Raw genomic sequence first — 21076 nt, 5'->3', positions numbered from 1 at the left:
AGTAAATATAGATATCTATTCCTTTTTGAAAAATTTTTTTTTGAATTTTGAAAATACAATTATTTGAAAGGTATGGAAAAATACTTTTAAAAAGTAAATAGCACTCATCATCCATCGCTTAAAAAAATGTATGTAGAATAAGAAGGCAGAGCTCTTCCTTCCTTCCCCAGCCACCCCTGTTCCTCCCCAACATGCCCCCTTGGTTGATAAAGAGACACTCAGGGGGGTTTTCTGCTTAGAAAGTATTTCTGTATATACCTGCAAACACATGGCGTTTTGTTTTGAGCAGAGTGGGGTTCTACTGTGTATTTGCCCTGCAGCTTCTGAGAAATCACTTAATATGCCCTAGACATCTTACCCTTGTACGGTATTCCATGTATAGTCCATGCCATAGTTAATCCAGTCAGTTCCCTTGTAGGGATGAGTCAGTTTGTTTCATAGTGGTCTGCAGATAGACTCAGGTCATGTTTGCTATCATGCACGGTGCTGTGCGGAGTATCTGTGCACAAACATCTCCACACAAGTGTGGCCATGTCTATACAGTTCGGTACTAAAGGTGGGAATTTTGGATGTAGCCTAAATATAGCTTTAACATGGATGTTGCCAAATTGCCATCCAAAGAGTAAGTTGGAGGGTCCTTATAAAAGGGATTAGTGCTCTTCTAAAAGGGACCCCAGAGAGCTCTCTTGCCCTCTGTCAAGTTTATCCCTTCCCACCTCCTTTCCCTGGTAACCATAAAATTGTTTGCTATATTTGCAATTCTGTTTCTGTTCTGTAGGTGAGTTCATAGTGTCCTTTTTTTCCTTTTATTTATTTATTTTTAATTCCACATATCAGTGATCTCATATGGTATTATTCTTTCTCTTTCTGGCTTACTTCACTTAGAATGACAATCTCTGGGTCCATCCATGCTGCAAATGGCATTATTGTATTCTTTTTTATGGCTGAGTAGTATTCCATTGTATAACTATACCACAACTTTTTTATCCAGTCATCTGTCAGTGGACATTTAAGTTGCTTCCATATCTTGGCTATTGTAAATAGTGCTGCTGTGAACATTGGGGTGCATGTATCTTTTCAAATTAGAGTTCCCTCTGGATATATGCCCAGGAGTGTGGTTACTGGATCATATGGTAAGTCTATTTTTAATTTTTTGAGGAATCTCCATGCTATTTTCCAGAATGGCTGCACCGAACTACATTTCCACCAGCAGTGTAGGAGGGTTCCCTTTGCTTCACACCATCTCCAGCATTTATCATTAATGGACTTCTGAATGTTGGCCATTCTGACTGGTGTGAGGTGATACTTCATTCTAGTTTTGATTTGCATTTCTCTGATAATTAGTGATATTGAGCATTTTTTCATTTGCCTGTTGGCCATTTGTATGTCTTCATTAGAGAATTGCTTGTTTAGGTCTTCTGCCTATTTTTTGATTGGGTTGTTATTAAGTTGTATGAGCTGTTTATATATTCTGGAAATCAAGCCTTTGTCAGTCGCATCATTTGCAAATATTTTCTCCATTCCATAGGTTGTCATTTTGTTTTGCTTATGATTTCCTTTGGTGTGCAAAAGCTTATGAGTTTAACTAGGTTCCATTTGTTTATTTTTGTTCTTATTTCTATTGCCTGGGTAGACTGCCCTAGGAGAAACTTGCTAAGATTTATCCTCACTTTATACTTTCATCGCATGCTGTGTGTCCTTAAACAATACATAGACTTGTTTTATATATCTTCAAGATTTACATAAGTGATATATTTATATAATGACTGTACATGTCATTCAGTAAAGTGCAGTACCTATAGATGAGTTCACTCATTTATCAGCTCTGTATTTATTGAATGTAGGAATACAGTATATTTTCCATTTTTCTTTCAGCAGACACTTGAGTTGTTTCCATTTTACCATTCCTAACAGTGCTGCAATTGGCATTTTTTATCTGTCCTCCAGGGCATTTCTTCAGGAGGTCAGGTTGTGTTCTTCAGCACAGAATTGTGGGTGTGTAGGGTGGGTGCATCTTCATGAGAGTGTACACCTTGCTCTCCTCCATAGGTGTCCCAGCTCATACTCTTCTGATGGTATTTTACATAGCACTCATTTCCTGTACTCTCCGAATCCCTGGAACGTGGTGTCAGATGAGTGGTCTCCTGTTGATTTTTACCTTCCCCTGATTTCTGGTGAGGTTGAGCATCTTTTCATGTATTTATTGGCCATCTGGACTTCCTTTTCTGAAAATAATTTTCTTTGAAAGTAATTTCACTCACACATACTCGGCCTCCTTGAGACATGGCACAAGGTAAAGGTCGATGGATAGGAGCCTAGACTGTGAAAGCATAACCTCTAGGTAGAACTGGACATCAGAAGGACAGTTACACTCTCCTTTTAAAAACTACTAGAGTATTAGAAAATCAGAGCCTTCACAGCATTGGTCTCCCATACAGGTTACGTCCTCATTTGGTGCCTTTACTCCCCGAGCGGTCTGAGATGGTGTGTGGGCGCCTTGTATGGAGGGAAAACAAATCATACTGGATTTCTTTTGGAAAATTTTCTGAATTTAAAATTTTGAAATAAGTTCAGACTTAAATGTTACAAAATAGTATAAAGAATGTGTGTACCTTCACTAGATTTCCCAGATGTTAGCATTACACTTCATTTTCTTTCTTAGTTTCTACTTATATACATATTATGTTTTTAGAACCATTTGAAAGTGAGTTGCTGACATAATGCCCTTTTCCCCCTAAATACTTTAGTATATATTTCTTAAAACAAGGATTTCCTCTTTCATCATCACATACAGTATCAAACTCAGGGAATCAACAGTGAGCCCTTACTCCAGCACACTCATCAGGAGTGGAGGTGTTGGTCAGTTCTAGGGGGTCGCTTTCAGGCTGAGGGGCCGACAGGCACGGCTTGGAGCGTGTGGCTAATGGGCTAAGGTGTTCAGTTCTGGGAGGCCGCCTGGCTAGCCCAGTGTGGGTGCTCCTCATTCCCTGCAGATTTCCTGTGCTCAGTCGTGGGTGGACCCCAGGGAGCCAGAGGGGTGGAGTGGGCCCCTGACCCGGCCCCAGAGCCAGGCTCCATGTGTGAGATGAACTGGATAAGGCCGGACGCCCATGCTCTTCCCAGGGGAGGAAGGGGCTGTGGCTGCTTCCTGCGCACCCCATCTGCCTCGTCCCAGGGGGACCAGGCCTCAAGCTCAGTTGGGGCAGGGTGGGCTGAAACTCTCCTAGAAGGGAGCTGAGGGTGGGTGCTGTGGCCTCCTCACAGGGAGTGCGCCCCCGCTGCGCCAGTCCATGGTCTCACACCTCTGTGTCCCACTTTCCTGTCAGTTAAAATGAATTCTCATCATGTTCTTCTCTAGTAATAAATGATGTACCTTATAAAATGGGAAGAAAAATAGAAAAAAATTAAAGGATAAATAGACAGAAATGCTAATATTTCCTTCCTCAGGGACCTTCTTGTCATCAGTTCTGTTTTCTCCCTCATTTCTTACTAAGGAATCGTGTTACTGCCCCCCCCCTTTAGTATCATCTTAAGTTGAAGTCTTCCAGGCTTAAAAATAAATACTACTTAAAATCCTTCAGTAAAGATGGTTTTGTTTGTTCTGGCTGAAACCTTTGGGTCCTTCTATCAAACTGAAACTAGAAATTATCTTTTTTTTTTTTCCAGTTTTATTGAGATAAGATTGACATACATCACTGTTTAAGTTTGGTGTGTACAGCATAATTATTTGACCTAAGTATATTGTGAAATGCTTGCCACAGTAAGTTGAGTTTCCTCCATCGTCTCATACAGATACAAATCTCTATATATACAGACTTCAGAGACTACTACAGAGCTACAGCAATGAATACAGAGTGATATTGGCACAAAAACAGACACATGGATCAATGGAACAGAATAGAGAGCCCAGAAAGAAACCTGCACACCTATGGTCATTTAATCTTCAATAAAGGAAGCAAGAATATACAGTGGAGAAAAGACAGTCTCTTCAGCAGGTGGTGTTGGAAAAACTGGACAGCCACATATACATAAATGAAGCTAGAACACTCCCTCACACCATACACAAAAATAAACTCAAAATGGTTTAAAGACTTAAACATAAGACAAGACACCATAAACCCCCCAGAAGAGAACATGGGCAAAACATGCTCTGATACAAAGTGTAGCAGTGTTCTCCTAGGGCAGTTGACCCAAGCAGTAGAAATAAAAGCAAAAATAAACAAATAGGACCTAATTAAACTTACAAGCCTTTGCACAGCAAAGGAAACTATAAACAAAATGAAAAGATAACCTACGGACTAGGAGAAAATATTTGCAAACCATGCGACTGACAAGGGCTTAATTTCCAGAATACAGAAACAGCTCATATAACTTGGTAACAAAAAGCAAACAACCCAGTGAAAAATGGGCAGAAGACCTAAGCAAACAATTCTTCAGTGAAGACATACAAATGGCCAATAAACACATGAAAAAATGCTCAATACCGCTAATTATCAGAGAAAGGCAAATCAAAACTACAATGAGGTATCAGCTCACAGCAGTTAGAATGGCTGCCATGAAAAAGTCCACAAGCAATAAATGCTGGAGGTGTGGCGAAAAAGGAACCCTCCTACACTGCTGGTGGGAATGTAATTTGGTGCAGCCTTTATGGAAACCAGCATGGAGATTCCTTAAAAAACTAAATGCAGAGTTACCATATGATCCAGCAATCCCACTCCAGGCATATATCCAGAGAAAACTAATTTGAAAACATACATGCACCCGAGTGTTCACAGTAGCACTGTTTACAATAGCTGAGATATGGAAGCAACCTAAGTGTTCATTGACAGATGATTGACTAAAGAAGATGTGGCATATATATACTGCTCAGCCACAAAAAAGAATGAAGTAATGCCATTTGCAGCAACATGGGTGGACCTAGAGATTATCATACTAAGTGAAGCCAGAAAGAGAAAGGAAAATACCATGTATCACTTATATGTGGAATCCAAAAAAAAAAGGAAAAAAAGGACACTATGAACTCATCTACAGAACAGAAAACAATCTTATGGTTACCAGGGAAAGGAGATGGGAAGGGATAAAATGGGAGTTGGCGATTTGCAGATACACACTACTGTATATAAAATAAACAAGGTCCTCCTATATATTCAATGGCTTGTAGTAACCTACAATGAAAAAGAATATATATATATATATGTATAACTGAATCACTATGATATACACCATACATTGTAAATCAAACTGTACTTCAGTTTTAAAAACTCTATATGTTATTTCCTTGTGATGAGAACTCTTTGGATTTACTCTTAATAACTTTCCTAGATGACACACATCAGTGTTAACTATAGTCATCATGTTGTACATTACATCCTAGTTTCTACTTATCTTTCAACTGGAAGTTTGTACTTAAAAAAATTTTTTTGGAGGTATAATTGATGTATAATATTTTACATTATAGGTGTACAACATAGTGATTCACAATTTTTAAAGGTTATACTCCATTTATAGTTATTATAAAATTTTGGCTGTATTCTCTGTGTTGTACATAATTTATCCTTGTAACATTTTTTTGGTGGAGGGAGGTAATCAGGTTTATTTATTATTTTTTAAAATGGCAGTACTGAGGAGTGAACTCAGGACCTCATGCATGCTAGGCATGTGCTCTACCACGGAGCTATACCCTCCCCCCATAGCTTATTTATTTTATATGTAATAGTTTGTAACTCTTAGTCTCCTACCCCTGTCTTGTCCCTCCCCCTAGGAAGATTGTTCCTCTTGACCACCTTCGTCCAGCCTCCTCTCCTCCTACCCTGCCTAGAAATGATCTTTTAAGGCTCAAGTTTTCTAACTAGAGCTCTGGAAAGTGGGGGATTATAGAAAGTAAAGCTCAGTTAGGCTGTTGTAAAAATGCAGCTTTTTCCTACCAGAGGGAAGTATGATAATCACCTTCTGTACTGGCTCAACCAAGATCAATCAAGTCAGTTGATCATAGTTTTCCAGATTAGGGGAAAACAGTACACATATATAAATACTTATTATACAAGTGATATATACTTGCTATAAAAAGAATTAAAAAGTACAGTTAAGCAAACAACTGTTTAAATAGCCAAGACATGGAAACAACCTAATGTCCATCATCCCATCAACAGATGACTGGATAAAGAAGTAGTGGTATATTTATACAATGGAATACTACTCAGCCATAAAAAAGAATAAAATAATGCCATTTGGAGCAACATGGATGAACCTGGAGATTGTTATTCTGAGTGAAGTAAGCCAGAAAGAGAAAGAAAAATACCATATGATACCGCTTACATGTGGAATCTAAAAAAAATGACATGAACTTATTTGTGAAACAGAAACAGACTCACAGACATAGAAAACAAACTTATGGTTACCAGAGGGGGAAGGGGATGGGAAGCGATAAATTGGGAGTTCTAGATTTGCAGTTATGAAAATAGATAAACAAGTTTATACTGCATAGCACAGGGAACTGTATTCAATATCTTGTAGTTCCCTGTGGAACGGCTGGGCAGAGGACCGTGCACGCTTTCAGCCCCAGCTGCCTCCTGCTGGGCTGCCCTTGGAGCATGGGCTCCGGTAGCTCTGCCTCAGCTGCAAGACCGCACGGCTGGAGCTCTTAAAAGTGGGAAGCTTCTGGGCTTTTCCCGTTTCAGAAGTAAACATGTTCCTAGTAACTTTAGAAAATACAGAAGATGAGGAAGGTGTGAAAAAATCCCCGTTATCTTACTGCTTAAAATAGCGCCAACAGTTGGGGCATATTTCTTTCCAGTATTACTTTCTGTACACGTTTTGGGTTTGTCTGCAGCTATAATGTGTAGGCAGTTTTGTATCATGGTCCTTTTAAAAAGTTGGTTATAACTTGGTTATTTGTAAATACCCGCATTTATGGCAGTAACACAGCTGACTCTCTACTCCCCCAGAGCATGGAAGTCATCTCCAGGTTTTTATTACTGCAAATACGTTGTGCTGAAGACTAAGTACTTTTTAGGACTTTGGATAAAAGTTACCAAATTCTGTTTCAGAAGGGTGGTGTTCCCGATCCGATTGTGGTTTTTAAAGGCTGCCCCTCAGGTGAATCTGTTGTCCCCAATTTTCTCTGTGGGGAGAGATGGAGCGAGTGGGCCACACGCCAGGTGCAGAGGGTGAAGGTTGGGCTCCCCGGCCCAGCAGCCTGCAGCCTGCCCGCCCTCCCTCCCCGCTGAGTGTGCGTCAGAAGCCAAAGGTGTTATTTAGAAGGGAGCTTGCTAGGGCCTTGGCCTCTTCCTCGTAGGGCTCTGGGGTCGTAGGGGAAGAAGCTGGCCATCTCCGGGGTCCACAGCCCCTAAGTGAAGCCAGGGTGCTTTGCAGGGTAGGGTCCTAACTCTTCTTTCCCGAACTTTCACAGGGAGTCAGAGTGGACACGAGAGACCACAGTGGAGCCACAGCCCGGATGCTGGCCAGGCAGTACGGACACATGAAGATCGTGGGGCTGATTGACGCCCACTCACCGTCTCTGCCCCAGAGCGTCTACCGGAGCCCAGGTACCGGCATCTGTGGCCAGGCCTCTGCTGGCATCCTGTCCCCGAGAGAAAGGAGGCTCCTCCTTCCCGGGCTCCCACTGCTCCTTGGAGCTTTGCCCGAGACCTTCTCAACACCCCCCACCCCATGACTCCGTCTCATCGGCAAGGTGGGGGCCCGCTGGGCTGAGGGGAGGGGTGTGGAGAGCAGAGCAGGATGGCCAGGCTGCGGGTGGGCAGGACACAGGGCAGCTCACAGAGGGGCTCGCTCTGGGTTTCCTTTCCTGACTTTGCTCATAGTTGTTGCCATGTAAAATGTTTTAATTTTAAGTAGTCAGATTCATCAGTCTTTTATTTCCTCTGGGTTTTAAGTCACAGGAAGTCTTTCCCTGTGCCCTGGTTGTACAGGAATTCGCCCGTCTTCCTCTGGTTCTTGTCTGGTTTCATTTTCTACATGCAGACCACCGATCATTCACTTTATTTTCACGTGTGGAGGGAGGTGGGGTTTTTCAGCTGGCTGCCCCGTTGTCCTAGCATCCATCATCTGTTTAGAAGTCCATTTCTGACCCAGTGGTCTGAGGGGCCGTCTTTATCATATAGTCTGAATTTCCCTTTGTGTCCAGGTTTGTCTCTGGATTTCCTATTCTGTTCCACCGGACCCTGTACACACGTCTGTAAATGACAGGGGCATTTTCTGACATGTTTGACCACCTGCTAGGGCTGGCCTCTCGCAGCTTCCCTTTCCCTACATTTCTTGGCTCCCGCTCGCTTAATTTTTGGTATGAACTTGAGCATCCTCCTGTCTAGCTCCTTAAAGACAGTGTGTTGATATTTTTGAGATTGTGGAAAATCTGTAAATTAACGACCTCTTCATGCTGTTAAGTTGTCCTTTTGTTCAAGTGTACTTTTATGTCCTGCAGGACAATTTTAAATTTTCCCTCATGCACGTTTTGCATACAACTTCAGCTTATTCCTGTGTGTCTGATTTTCCTCGTTGCTGCTGTAAACGTGTTATACCTTGAGGCTGCCACTCCAGCCCTCACTGCCTGTCGCCTGTGAAGAGGACAGCGGTTGATGTCCACCAGTTTTATGTTCTGCTGCCTGACTGAGTTCTTTCATTGTCTGAGTTAGTTTTCTTCATTGATTCCCTAGTTTTTTCCAGGTACACTACCATAAAACCTGCAGAGAGAGACAGACTTACTACTTTTTTTCAGATCTTTATACCTCTCATTCCTTTGGTTTCGTTGCGCTTGCTGAAGCCCCTGGTGCCCTGATGAATATGGTGGAGGAAGCGGGCATTCACTGTTGTCCGATGTTAGAGGAAATGCCACGTTAAGTAAGATGCTGGCTTTCAGAGTAAGGTTTGCATATGTGTTAGCATTTTAAGAAAGTGTCTGTCATTTCCTATATTCTTGAATGTTTCTTAGAGGAGTAAGTGTTGAATTTTGTCAAAGGCTTTGTCAACATCTATAGAGATGATTGTGAATTTCCTCACAAAAAATATAATACAATATATTGCATTAATGAGTTTCCTAATAATGAACCAATTTTACATTCTTGGCATAAATCCCACTTGGTGCATTACTTAATGTGGTTTTGGATTCCATTTGCTAACATTTTATTTATTATTTTAATCACAAGTGACATTGGTCTGTAGTTTTTGCTGTTCTGCCTTTATCTGGTATAGGTCTCAATATTATACTTGCTGCATAAAAAGAACTAGGAAGGGCCCCTTCCTCTTGTGCTCTGGAACAATTTCTGTGGCGTTGGTCCTGTGTGGTCTGTGGGGGCTTCTCCTGTGAATCCACTTGGGCCGGTCTTTGCCCTCGCTTTTCTGTGTGGCGTTTTCCTAGACCCGCTTGTCTCTGTGCAGAGAGCGAGGCGAGCGACAAGGAGCCTCTGCTGGAGCGCGAGTCCGTCTCCTCCTCACTGGAGGGAGGCGTGCTGACGTTGGTGGGGTCCCCGCCGCCTGGGCCGTGTTGGAGTTGGGGTGCATGTGGGTCTGTCCGTTCTGCTGACTGTGCAGGCTCGAAAGGACGTGTCGGGAGGTTCAGGCTGAGGGAGCTGCCTTTTCCTCAGTTACCTCCCTGTACCTTTATCTTCTGTGACTCCCTCAGCTTCTGCTTGGACGGACCCAGGCTCCCCCTGGAGGTGGCCATCCTGGTGTGGGAGGGACTGACTGGGCCACTCAGGGTCACTGGCCGGCTTTGGAAACGGGCCAGTGACCCCTCACTTTCCCGACAGTGGCTGGTCTGAGGCTTCAGCTCACACCTGAGCAACCTGCTCCCTTCCTGGCCACAAGACTGTTCTGTAACAAACACCAGCATGTGAGGACAGGGGTGCGGTGCTAACAGGGACTCCTCGGTGTGTCTCCACCCCAGTTCACCAACTCCAAAATGAGATCTTACCAATGGGAGCCTTCTACAGATCAACACCCCCCCCCGAAATTTGCTTTCTAGGTGTGATGAGATATGGAAAATGGAGAAAAGCTATAAAATGCTAATGGCTGTGCGCACACTGATCTCATAAGCTCATAAGCTCATATGGGTGGTGATTTGAAATATTTCATGAAGCAGCAAACAGAGCCGTCAGGTGGTGCTTATTTCCCAAGAAGTTGTTCAGGGAGGGAGTTGTTCAGGCTCAGTGGTAGAGTGTGTGCTTAGCATGCATGAGGTCCTGGGTTCAATCCTCAGTACCTCCATTCAGTAAGTAAATACATAAAAATAAACCTAATTGCCTCCCCGCAAAAAATTTTTAAAAAATTAAAAGAAGTTACTCATGTTGGGAACATAAAATTGCTTAGGAAGTTGTGACTGCTGTTGTTGTATGTTTATGAAGAGGTGGGGCTTACTTGCCACTTCAGCCTAGAACAGAATTTATTTCTGACTGTAAACGTAATACAGGCTTGTAAGAAATTCTGGAAACCCAGACAGAGAGAGGGAGAGAACAGAACCCCTCATCATACTCAGCAAGCTTGCCACCCCCCAGGCATCCTGGTGGGCCGGCCTTGGGGCATTTCTCACAGGTGACATCCTGGGAAATACTTTTCTTTTTCTCAATTTAAGAAAACCAATTACAATGACTTTCTTCTAGTTCATTTTGAGGATTACTAGATTAGTCCATCACTGAATAAACTGTCTTAATTTTGGTGTTTGACCCACAGAAAAATTTGAAGATCTGAGCTCTTCGGATGAATCCTGCCCGGTTCCTCAGAGACAGAGGCCCTGCCGGAAGAAGGGCCTTAGCATCCACGAGGGGCCGCGAGCCTTGGCCAGGATCACTGCCATCGGGCTCGGGGGCAGGACGCAGCAGCCTCGCTATGGTGAGCGGCCCACGGCCCCTGGTGGCCTTGACACTGGAGTCCGGGATTCTGTCCTGATCCAGGCTCCTGACGTGTGGGCTGCCAGGTGGGAGCAGCAGCAGCAGCTCAGGGACTCAGGACAGATCATAGGGATGGAGACACGTCAGTTATTGGCTCACTCTTGGGTTTTGGTTCATCCTTTGATTTTCCTTTTCATTGGTTAAAATTAAAAATAGAACATTCTCTCATGGAGCAGAAATGTAGCTGAGGTCGGACCCATTTATCACGCGGGTGGCTCAGTCAGAGGGGGAAATGCCGCATCCCCTGGGGAGGACTCTGCCCCTGCGCGCTTTCCTCAAAGTGATGGGTTTGAGAGCTGTCGGATGGCACACATCCGGGGGGCCGGAGCCCTAGACCCGAGTTTCCAGATCTCCTGACTGTTGAGTGTGATGCTCGTGGGGAGCTCGGGCACCAGTGGTTCTTGGGGCGAGTTGGGTTTGATGCTCTCTTGCCGCAGGCCTGACTGAATGAGCAGACTTACGTGTGGGTTACTCATCAGTGGCCAGGCTGCTGGTCTAGCAAGTGGGCGTCTGCCGCTGGGCGTGGAGGACCCGACTCCCAGTCAGGCTGGTGTGTGTGTTTCAGTCAAGACTATGTGAGAACTTGATTCCCTTCTCAGACCCTTGGAAGGGGTCCTGGTGCTGGTTGGGAACTCTGGGCCCACCTTCTCCCTTCTCCCGTCGTCCTGGCTGGGCAGAGTGGGAGCACAGTGCTGGAGCAGAGTCTGTTCTGAGCAGCCCACGCCCCTGTCCCGCCTGAGGTCGGGTGGGGCGTAGGAAAGACCCACCACCAAGGCTTTTTAAATGGAAAATTCCTTCAAGTTACCAAAAGTCTGTGGCGAAGCCCATCTGTACAGCTCTTGTTTATGCACCACAGAGGAGCTGGTGGTCACCAGAGTGACAGCCGGAGCTGTGTCTCAGTTGTGGCATCTCAGGAGATTTTGTATTTCCTCTTACACTTTGTGATATTTAAATTTTCCAGCAAGTGTATATGTCCTCTTTGCCAACAGGTAAAAAACACTTGAATGATAAAGAGCATGTGCTGATTGTGAAAAATCTCTTAATTATAGAAGGGTATAAAGAAGAAAACACATCACCTGTGATCCCACCAGCCGGGCTTTCATGCAAATGCAGTTTCCGTGGGGAAGGGACAGGAGCAAGATTGCACTTAAACTCTCTGGTGTGTGTTCTGCCGCTTCTTGTTTCCTCGTAGACAGGTGCGCTCAAAGGTGACGACATTTGGTGTTGCTGCTGGTCATGTTTAGCCCAGGGCCTCTTACCTTCCTGCTCAGCCAGCCCTCCTTGTGGCTGGGCTGACTGACCCAAGGTGGAGCGCCCTGTGCTGGAAGGTCACAGGGGCGTGGCCGCGGTGTGTGTGTGAGGGTAGATGTACCCAGCAGAAAGGAACCCCTCATGGGATAGTTTTACTCTGGCTCAGGAATCTCCTTTTTTCTCTTGGAAAAGCCACGGTGATGCTGAGAGCACCAGCCTGGGCCGGGCCGGGTTCTGCTGCGCACTCGCTGTTGGGCACAAACTGGCCCCTCACCTCTCGGAGCCCATGTCCTCCCCTGCAGACTGCACAGTTATGTCCAGGCCACTGGGGCGAGTAGAGAAGCTGGTCACTACGAGCTGCCTGCCGGCCTGCGTCCTGGGTTCCCCCACCGGCCAAGATTCCTCTAAAGCGGCGGTTGCATTTGGAAGGAAGATCTCATCTTGCTTTTTGTGTGTGTGTAGATTCACGTGCCCTATTCTGTCCACAGAGCAGGTGCCTCCCCGGGGCTATGTCACCTTCAACAGCAGCGATGAGAACCCCCTGGAAGAGGGGGGCCTCTGCTACAGGGACGTCACCTCCCCCATCAACGAGCGGGACGTGGAGAGCAGCAGCAGCAGCAGCCGGGGTACGCGCCAGCCCCCCGACACACACACCCGTCCAGCAGGGCCGTGGCACTGTGATGAGTCCGTCCAGCAGAGGAGGGGGCAAGTTAGAGAAGGCTCTGGCTCTCGTGAGGAGAGTCAGAGAATCTAGCAGGGGGACAGGTGAGGAGACTTCTTGCCCAGGGCCTCTCCGGGCAGGATGGGGGGGGGTCACTCCAGACAGAGGTTTAGCCTGCTGACTGGTAAGCCCTCAGGAAATGTCCTTGTATGCTACACGTATGGTCCCTTCACCAGCTGTTTAGCGAGTGCCCTCTGTGCCAAGCACCGTTCCAGATGCTTGGATTTATCAGTGACCAGAGCAGACACAACCTGGCCAAGTGTAGAGGGTGGGCTTGGCCAGGCAGTCAGCATGAACAGAATAAACAGTAGCTACTGAGAGCTGCGGAGGAAACAGCTTGGTGCAGGGCTCGGGGGAGTCGCCACGGGCGAGGCCTGTGGTCAGGCGTCCTCATCTTCGCCGTTGTCAGAAGAGCACGCCTTCTGTGCCAACCTCGGGGCCGCGCGGAGCAGCAGCAGCAGCGAGGCCCTGGCGAGGGCCCCGGGACTCAGCAGCGAGGCCTCCCTGGAGAGCAATGAGGTGACCTTCTCCTCCCCTCTTGCTCTCCCACCTCCCTCCCCTTTCCTGGCGTCAGCTGAGGTCTGCTACAAGGGTTCACTGCGTCCACGCTGTGCCTAGACGTACCCGGAGCACCGCTGGGTTTGTGCCCCAAGGACCCTGGAGGCAGTCACCGGGGAAGCCTCTGTGTGGCAGGCGGGAGGGTTTCATGAAGGGTTTCAAACTGACCCAGCCCGTGAGGGAAGTGGCACAGATGGCGACGCAGACGCTAGAGCTGTGGGGCGGAAAGCAGAGTTTGGACACAGCCATGTTAGCTGTGAGCCCTTCGGAGTTACTTTAAACACATCTCTCACTGCAGGATTCAGATCATGCACGTAAAAGCTCAGTTCGCAAACAAACTAAAAGTTATGTGAAGACTAAGAGCCGTCACAGCAGTAGTGACAGCCAGTGGCCTCCTGGCACCGGGACTTCCTGTTCCCCGGGATCTGTCCCCCAGACTGAGAGGTCCCCGTATTCAGGACCCCAGGTAAGACAACTTGTGAAGCTGGTGGGTACACTGTTAAAAGGATGGGGCTTTTGTGATCTGTGAGGCATTTATTTGAGAGACGAGAGTGGGGTGGTTCTTCCCCAAGTGACCTATAGAGCTGCTCGGGCGGAGAGGATGCTTAATGGCGAGAGGGGCCAGCGGCAGGGTTTCTGTCCGTCCCCTTGGTTTCCACGTTCAGCCCAGCCTTCCTGAGTCCTGGGAGGAGCAGCACAGGACCGATGTCGTGGAGCTGCTTTTTGGCGACAGTGACAAGATGCACATGAAGCAGTGACAGGTGGCAGCCAGCGCTCAGCGAGAACTGTGGTTTCTGCTTCTTGTCATCGTGGCTGCGCTGGCTCCGCAGTTACTTGGTTACAGGTGCATCAGCAGCTCAACTGTCTCATGTGTTTCAAGTGTTTGCTATTTATCACTTCAAGTCAGGGCTCTGCTCTTCGCTTAAAGCCTGTGGTTTTGCTGATTTCTCCTCGCAGCCCCCGGGGAGCTCTCCCCAGGGTTTGTGTTCCCGGCCCGGTGACCAGCTGGCCTCTTGAGGCCTTAAGCACATGTTGACTGGAGACTTTAAATCAGCTCTTTAAAATATATTCCAAGACCTAAAAGAAACCATCTCTAAATATTGAAAGTGACAGAAATAAAAGTAACCAAATAGAAATTCTGGAGTTGAAAATACAGTAACTGAAGTGAAAACTTTACTAGAAGGGCTCGACAGCAGATTTGAATACACAGAAGAGAGAATCAGAAAACTTCCTGTAGCTCAACTGAGGTCGTCCGATCTGAGAGATGAAGAAGAATGGAGAAAAGGACCCAACACCTGTGAGACCACAGTGGTGCTCCTAGGGAGGAGGGAGAGAAAAGCAGGGAAAATGTTTTAAAATAGCCAGGTTTTCCCAGATTTGATGAAGAAATGGATCTGCGCATCTATGAAGCTGAACAAGCTCTAAGTCGGTCAAACTCAGAGCCACACCTGGACACATCACAGACCATCAGAAGACACAGAATCTTGTGACAAGTGACTCAGCACATCCAAGGGCATCTCCAGAAAATTTACAGGACATTTCTCATCAGAGGGGATAACGTGTTCAAAGAAGTGAAAGAAAACTCAGCCAAGAATGCCACATCAGCAAAAGCAAAAACTCCCCCAGGTGAAGGGGAGATGAAACTGGTTGAGGGTCTGCAGAGGCTGGGGAGTCACTGCTGTGGACCTGCCTCGGGATGTGCCTTGTGTTGTGCCCCTGCCTGCAGGGCCCACCTGTGTTCTGACCTGCCCTCTGACCGCCCTGGCTCCTTGCCCCCTAGGACCTGGCCACGCTGCTGGAGCAGATCGGCTGTCTAAAGTACCTGCAGGTGTTCGAGGAGCAGGACGTGGACCTCCGCATCTTCCTGACCCTCACCGAGAGCGACCTGAAGGAAATCGGCATCACGTGAGTCCACGGGGCCTCCGTGGCCAAAGAGCCCTGGGACCGGCTGGGGTTGCAGCTCCCAGCATTCAGGTGGAGGGCTGCCCTGTCCAGAGGCCGGCTCTTTCCCTGCGGTTAGCTGTCCGCCACTCCTGGCTGACGTCCTGTGCAGGCCCAGTGGACACTTCTGTGTTCAGGGCACCCAGATGTTTCCTGCTGTTCACTTTTGAGTGTTCGGAGTTGGCAGACGGTCATCCACAGGTCCCTGTCCAGGGAAAGCAGCAGCCAGGGATGCCACCCCACCAGAGCGGGGAGGCTTGTCACAACTCACAACTCCTCATGTTACTTCGTGTCCTCTGTTCCAGGATCCCGGGGAGCTACTCTCCCCCTTCAAAGCTGGGCCTTTTCTAGGGGACGGTCTTGGTAGGATGGCCCATGGAGCCTCCACACACAAGGCAGCCCACCCGCGTCCTTCTCTCACCCCCCCGCCGCAGGTTGTTCGGGCCCAAGAGGAAGATGACCTCTGCCATTGCTCGCTGGCACAGCAGTGCCCGCCCCCCCAGTGATGCCCTGGAGCTGGCCTATGCTGACCGGCTGGAAGCTGAGATGCAGGAGCTCGCCATCCAGCTGCACAAAGTGAGTGGGGAGCTGGGGCAAGGGACGTGCAGAAATGGCAAGAGGGGCGTCTGCTGACACACCTGCAGTGAAGGACGCAGCCGTGGAGACAGACGCCCAGAGTCCGCAGAGCAGCAGCCAGGGTGGGAGACAGGACAGTGAAGGCAGGGAGCAGGGCAGCTCATGTGCTGAAGGGAGACGCACAGATGGGCACTTGGGAGGGGAGAGGGTGAAGGTGGGGCACAGCAGCCAGCGGGGACACCATGGGGCTCGCAGGCAGGGACCCAGAGTAGGGACACTGAGGAGACAGGCCCCTCCAGGCCAGGAGAAATGAGGCACTCAGACGGTGGAGATGGAATCTGGGGGCAGGGGTGTGGGCAGCCTGAGTGGTCGTGGCCTGGTGTCCCCAAGTGCCCCAGCCCGTTTACCTACCCCACCTGCCACCTTGTCCGCCGCAGCGCTGTGAAGAGGTGGAGGCCATGCGGGGCCAGGTGTCGCAGGAGCAGGAGCTGCGGGCCGTGGTGGAGAGCTGCCTGCTGGAGCAGGACGGAGCCCGCAAGAACGTCCACACACAGCTGCAGGAGACCTGGGCCCTCACCCGGGATGCTGCTGTTATCCTGGACCAGCTGCGGTGAGTGGGCATCTGAGCTGCCCCCGGGCCAGGGCCAGGCTGAGTCATCGTTTCCTCCAGATTCTTCAATCAAGGGGTCATTTTCAGGGCCTTCTGGGGTTACCACCACCCCCCATTTCATTCTGGCTGTTCCTCCCTGCAGGCAGCAGAGGGGCCCTGAGAACCTGCACACCCCAAGTGGGTCCTTCTCTGCCTGGGCCTCACCGGCAGGCGAGAGCCCAGCTTCATACAGGGAGGAGGTGGGTGTTGGCCCCGCGAGGCCTCTCCCCTCACCCGCACCTGCTCTCATGTCCCACAGAGCCTGTCAAGCTGAGCTGTCAGCCCGAGTGAGGCAGGACCAGTACCCGCTTGGGGCCACCCTGGGCCCAGCCCTCCCCACAGCTGGTAAGAGCAGCATCCTGGCCCTGGTACAGGCATGTGGAGGGCAAGACGCCTCTCCAAGCCAGGCTTTACCCCTTGTCCCAGCACCATTATCACACTGACAGACACTCCCAGGTCCCCTCACACGCCCAAGCCCACATCCTCACTGTCCCTCCTGATGGTGGGATGCAGAGGCCCTTCACGTCCAAGGCTTCAAGTGACACCTGCAGCCCTACACTGGGGCCATCCTGAGGCATAGCCTAGCAGTAGGCAGGGACCCTCACACTCTCACTCCCCATGCCAGGCCCTGACTGGCAGTTGGCACTTTGGTCAACAAGTGGGAGAACAAACTGTGATGGAACAAGGGGGTGGTGCCGGCACTGACGGCTGGGTGGGTCCCCTGGTCAAGGTGGCTCAGGACGAAGAGATGCACAGACCCCAGGGCCCACCCAGCCCTCTGCCCCACAGACGCCAAAGGCTGGCAGGCCTCCTTGCAGGCCCTGAGCCTCCCTGAGCTGTCAGGAGCACTGGAGGATCGAGTCCGGGAGATGGGTGAGTCTCTGGGCAGCAGCTCGTGGCTCCTGCCCGCACTCAGGGCCAGATGCGGTGAACAGGGAGAGCCTGCCACAGCCCCCCAGCATCCCCAGCCACCCATTCCTGTGCCCTGCTCGCCCCCCAGACTTGCAAAGCAGTCATTGTCTGCTCCCATCCTCAGGGCGAGTGCTGTGCTCGGTGACCCAGAGCCTGGAGAAGCTGCAGGTGCTCAACGGGAAGGAGAACTGGCGGGAGCCTTAGCCGGGAGGGACGGTGAGTGTCGTCAGCCCAGAACCCAGGCCAGGAGAGGAGGGCCTGCCGTGCAGCTGAGCGAGTGCCCACTGGAGTCTTCCCTTTCCCTTCTCAGAGCTGACGTGGGGTGACGGATCCACCCTGAAGCTGTGCCCGGAGACAGGAGGGCAGTGAGCGGCGGCCGCAGCAGCTGGGTCCCCAGCAGGGCCAGAGGATCGGGCCCCAGGAGCAGCCAGCAGACAGAGGCAGGACGGGGCTGTGGCTGGCGTGAGGGCAGCGAGGCCTGCTCTGAGGCAGGACGAGGGCCTCCTGTCCAGAACCTAGGATTAAGGCCCGGAGCAGGCAGGGCCTTGGGGAGAATGCAGCCCCACACACCACAGGCACCACACTGAATTTGCCCTGACGGATGGGGACGGGCACCTGGGCAGGATATGCCATTTGCTGGAAAATAAAATTTAAGATTGGCTGGTGAGAGGTTCATTTCTGGTCACGTGGCCTCCAGTACTGGCTGATAGACCACTGCAAGGAGACCCGTGCCAGGGCCCTCACCCCAGAACACTGACAGCAGGACCAACTGGGGACCCTTGCTGCCCCACACATCCATCCCCTGCAGCTCAGAGCACCCCACAATTCTACAGAGCTACCCAGAGAGCAAAGCATGCCTCAGAAAATATAGGCGAAAGGTACAGATGTTTTATTTACAGAGCGAAGTGTTTTTGCCCACAAGTGCCGGCCGCTTCATCAAGACTCTAAGGTGGGACAGACGCCCGGGCGGGGCTGAGAGCATTGCTTTCCTTACCAGGCCAGGTTGGCACTGTGGAAACTGGTAGATTCACTGAGGAGTCTTTCCAGACATAAGGCTGTAGGAGACTGCCAGTGGTGACCTTCCTGTCCCACGTGGCTCTTATGCTGTCATTCCACACACTCGGCCAGTGCTTCCAGACTACCTCCCAGAGCTGCCTGCAGACTGTGCTGAAGATGGAAAAAGGGAGGCTTTCAAAGCAAAGGAAAGAGCAGCGGGCTCAGCCCAGGTACCACCAGAGCTCCTGGGATCAGGAGAGGGGCCTTGCATGGTCAGTCCCAGAGAGACTCATGGCTGGTAGCGCCACAGTAAACACAGGGAGGTGTCCAGCACCCCCACCTGGGACAGGCCTGCCTTAGCGCCACTCTGAATGGTGTCCAAGCCCCAGTCTTGGGCCAGCCCCTGCCTGCAGATCACTGGGTAGTGGGGAAGGGGACACCCTCCTGCACTCAGCCCTCAGCCTGCAGCCAGGACCAAAGAACACACAGAGCAGCCGAAGATTGACTTCAGCAGCTCCTTCCTCCAGCAGCTCCAGCTCCAGCTGGGTCCCGACTGTCCTCAGGGATCAAACCCAAGGGAGTAAAGCTGCTTTAAAGTTTTGCTGCAAGTGACGCTAACAACCAAAATTCACAGTCTGTGAAAAAAAAAAAATCACAGTGTAACATCCTACCCGAGGCCGGCTCTTCTCCAGGCCCTGGGGCTGACTTGGGGCAGGATGCAGGAAGGAGTCAACCCAGAGCTGCCCTCTGCTAGAACCAAGTCTACTGTGAAAACAGACCAGCTTCTCCAGGGTCCAAGTGCCTGTGCACTTATCCCCTTGAGCAATCGGGCCATACCCGGGGCTCCACAGCCCATGATGAAAGGAGAGTTTGAGTGGGCGCACCCAGGCCACCACCCAGTAACTGCTGAGGTCAGTGGAGGTGACAGGATGCGCACTCCCCCACACAGAATGGGGCAAACACAGAAACATGATGGAAGATACACTCCCACTGGAAGTGAGGGCCCAGCCTCAGCCCTTGGGAACAAGCAGAGGGAGGACGACAGGACGCACAGCGCAACCTCAGGAGGAAGATGGGAGCAGCTTCTCTAGGGCTTTCTTCTGCTTCTCCGTGGCCGCAGCCAAGGCCTCAGCCAGCTTCTCCTCAGGCATCATGTTGAGCACCTTGAGGGCAAAGAGGAGCTGGTACTTGGCTGTGCTGATGAAAGCATTACTCAGGAAGTTGGGAAAGCCACCGACTCGGTCCTTCTGGGTGTACAGTGGGACCCGCACGAGCCCCAGCACCTGCATGGAGAGGAGACCAGGGTTGGGGCCAGGCCCCAGGATAACATGACCCTGGCAGGAGGGGAGGCTTTTGAGCTGCTAGGCCAGGGGAAAGACAGCCAGGTTCTCAAGGACAAAATGGGACACCCGGGCAGGGTCAGATGAGGCAGAAGCCAGCCAGCTCTCTCAGAGCAGTACAGCCCCACTTCTCCCCAGGCAACTTTCAAGGCCACCCCCATGCACCTCCATCCCACCCTCTAGTCCCAGTCCCCATCCGCTGGCAGGAAGCCCCCCAGTCCACACCCCATGCTCCCTCTTACACCTGGTAATCCTAAACACCCCAAGTGTCACTCCTAGCCCTTCCAGACTAAAACCCCCAGGCAAAAAGCCTTCATCTCCCTCACCGTAGGACCTGGTTCATGAACCCAGACCTGCAAGATCCTCTTTTTGCTCTTAAGTGTCCCACCTCCCGAGTAGGCACCGCCCCTTTCCATCCTCCCTCTGATCCCACTCCCCACTCCCAGGATTGGCAATGGCAGGCAGCAAGGCAGATGGAACACAGCCCCGAGGAAGCCCTTGACCCGACCCCTGACTCCCACCCAACCCGGATCCCTAGCCCCTCTACCCAACCCGATGCTGGAGACAGCGACACCCCTCCCAGCCCGGTTGGTGGACCCTCAAGGGGGCGTGTTACCCATCGGTGCCTTCCGCGGGGCCAGAGCCAAACCCCGGGGTGGGGGGCGGGGCCCGGGCGGCGGCCCCACCTCCAGGCCGTGGTCGCGCGAGTGCACCGCACTGATCTCCACGGCGTGCAGCTGTTCCAGGGTCAGCTGCCGCGCGTACAGGTGCGCCACGACGCGGTGCGGGCCCTCGGTCAGGTGCGAGCTCAAGTAGTCGGCCTCTGTGAGGCGCAGGCAGCCCAGGCCCAGGCCCAGAACTCGGTTCAGTCCGTCCTCCAGCGACCAGAAGCGCCGGTCCACGAATCCCCCGGGGAAGCCCAGCAGCCCGTCGAAACGCATCTGCATCTGCAAGAGAGCTCCAGGTCACGGACGCGGGCCCGAGTGGCGCCCAGTCCCCGCCAGCCCGCCTGCCTATGTCCTCACCAGCACCGAGAAGCGCATGGGGATGCGGCCAAAGAGCTGCCCGGGGTTTGCAGCATACAGCATGGCGTGGCACGAGTGGCTCCAGCCTGGCCCCAGGCGCATCGCCTCCACTCTGCTTATCTGCTTCAACTCAGGGACCGCTGCTGTCGACATCTTGCCAGTACCCAGTGCTGCCCCAGCGCCGCCTCTTAAGTGCATGCGCGGGC

At 50.7% G+C, this 21076-nt stretch overlaps 2 protein-coding genes across 8 annotated transcripts in view; one reads left to right on the top strand and one right to left on the bottom strand.

Moving 5' to 3' along the window:
* The window catches only part of ANKS3 (ankyrin repeat and sterile alpha motif domain containing 3), a 25579-nt gene extending 7410 nt beyond the window's left edge, over positions 1-18169 (top strand). The window contains exons 6-17 of one of the 2 annotated variants that reach the window (XM_072942609.1): positions 7409-7544; positions 10684-10842; positions 12641-12778; positions 13283-13392; positions 13730-13897; positions 15212-15336; positions 15807-15948; positions 16386-16558; positions 16857-16942; positions 17387-17470; positions 17634-17725; positions 17820-18169. In XM_072942609.1, the coding sequence (XP_072798710.1) occupies positions 7409-7544; positions 10684-10842; positions 12641-12778; positions 13283-13392; positions 13730-13897; positions 15212-15336; positions 15807-15948; positions 16386-16558; positions 16857-16942; positions 17387-17470; positions 17634-17713 (1401 nt within the window). In that variant the 3' untranslated portion in view covers positions 17714-17725; positions 17820-18169. The remainder of the gene's footprint in view (positions 1-7408; positions 7545-10683; positions 10843-12640; positions 12779-13282; positions 13393-13729; positions 13898-15211; positions 15337-15806; positions 15949-16385; positions 16559-16856; positions 16943-17386; positions 17471-17633; positions 17726-17819) is intronic. The other variant, XM_072942610.1, reaches the window with a different exon arrangement.
* NUDT16L1 (nudix hydrolase 16 like 1) lies at positions 14583-21076 on the bottom strand. 6 transcript variants are annotated; one of them, XR_012061111.1, is made up of 8 exons: positions 20871-21074; positions 20532-20792; positions 19558-19788; positions 18504-18676; positions 16360-17851; positions 16011-16115; positions 15254-15577; positions 14583-14748 (listed from the first exon to the last, which is right to left on the bottom strand). XR_012061111.1 is itself a non-coding variant. In XM_072942617.1 (4 exons), the coding sequence occupies exons 1-3, from the start codon at positions 21066-21068 to the stop codon at positions 19567-19569; spliced, it is 561 nt and encodes a 186-aa protein (XP_072798718.1). In that variant the 5' UTR covers positions 21069-21075; the 3' UTR covers positions 18376-18676; positions 19558-19566. The 6 variants fall into 6 exon arrangements, 4 of the variants coding, with proteins under 4 accessions (XP_072798718.1, XP_072798720.1, XP_072798716.1 ...); XR_012061112.1 differs by lacking the exons at positions 14583-14748; positions 15254-15577; positions 16011-16115; positions 16360-17851 and having other exon boundaries at positions 18376-18676; positions 19566-19788; positions 20462-20792; positions 20871-21076; XM_072942617.1 differs by lacking the exons at positions 14583-14748; positions 15254-15577; positions 16011-16115; positions 16360-17851 and having other exon boundaries at positions 18376-18676; positions 19558-19668; positions 20871-21075.

Source organism: Vicugna pacos, chromosome 18 (genome assembly GCF_048564905.1).
Source record: "Vicugna pacos chromosome 18, VicPac4, whole genome shotgun sequence".
Lineage (NCBI taxonomy): Eukaryota > Metazoa > Chordata > Mammalia > Artiodactyla > Camelidae > Vicugna > Vicugna pacos.
This window is presented reverse-complemented; position numbering and strand designations above follow the sequence as displayed.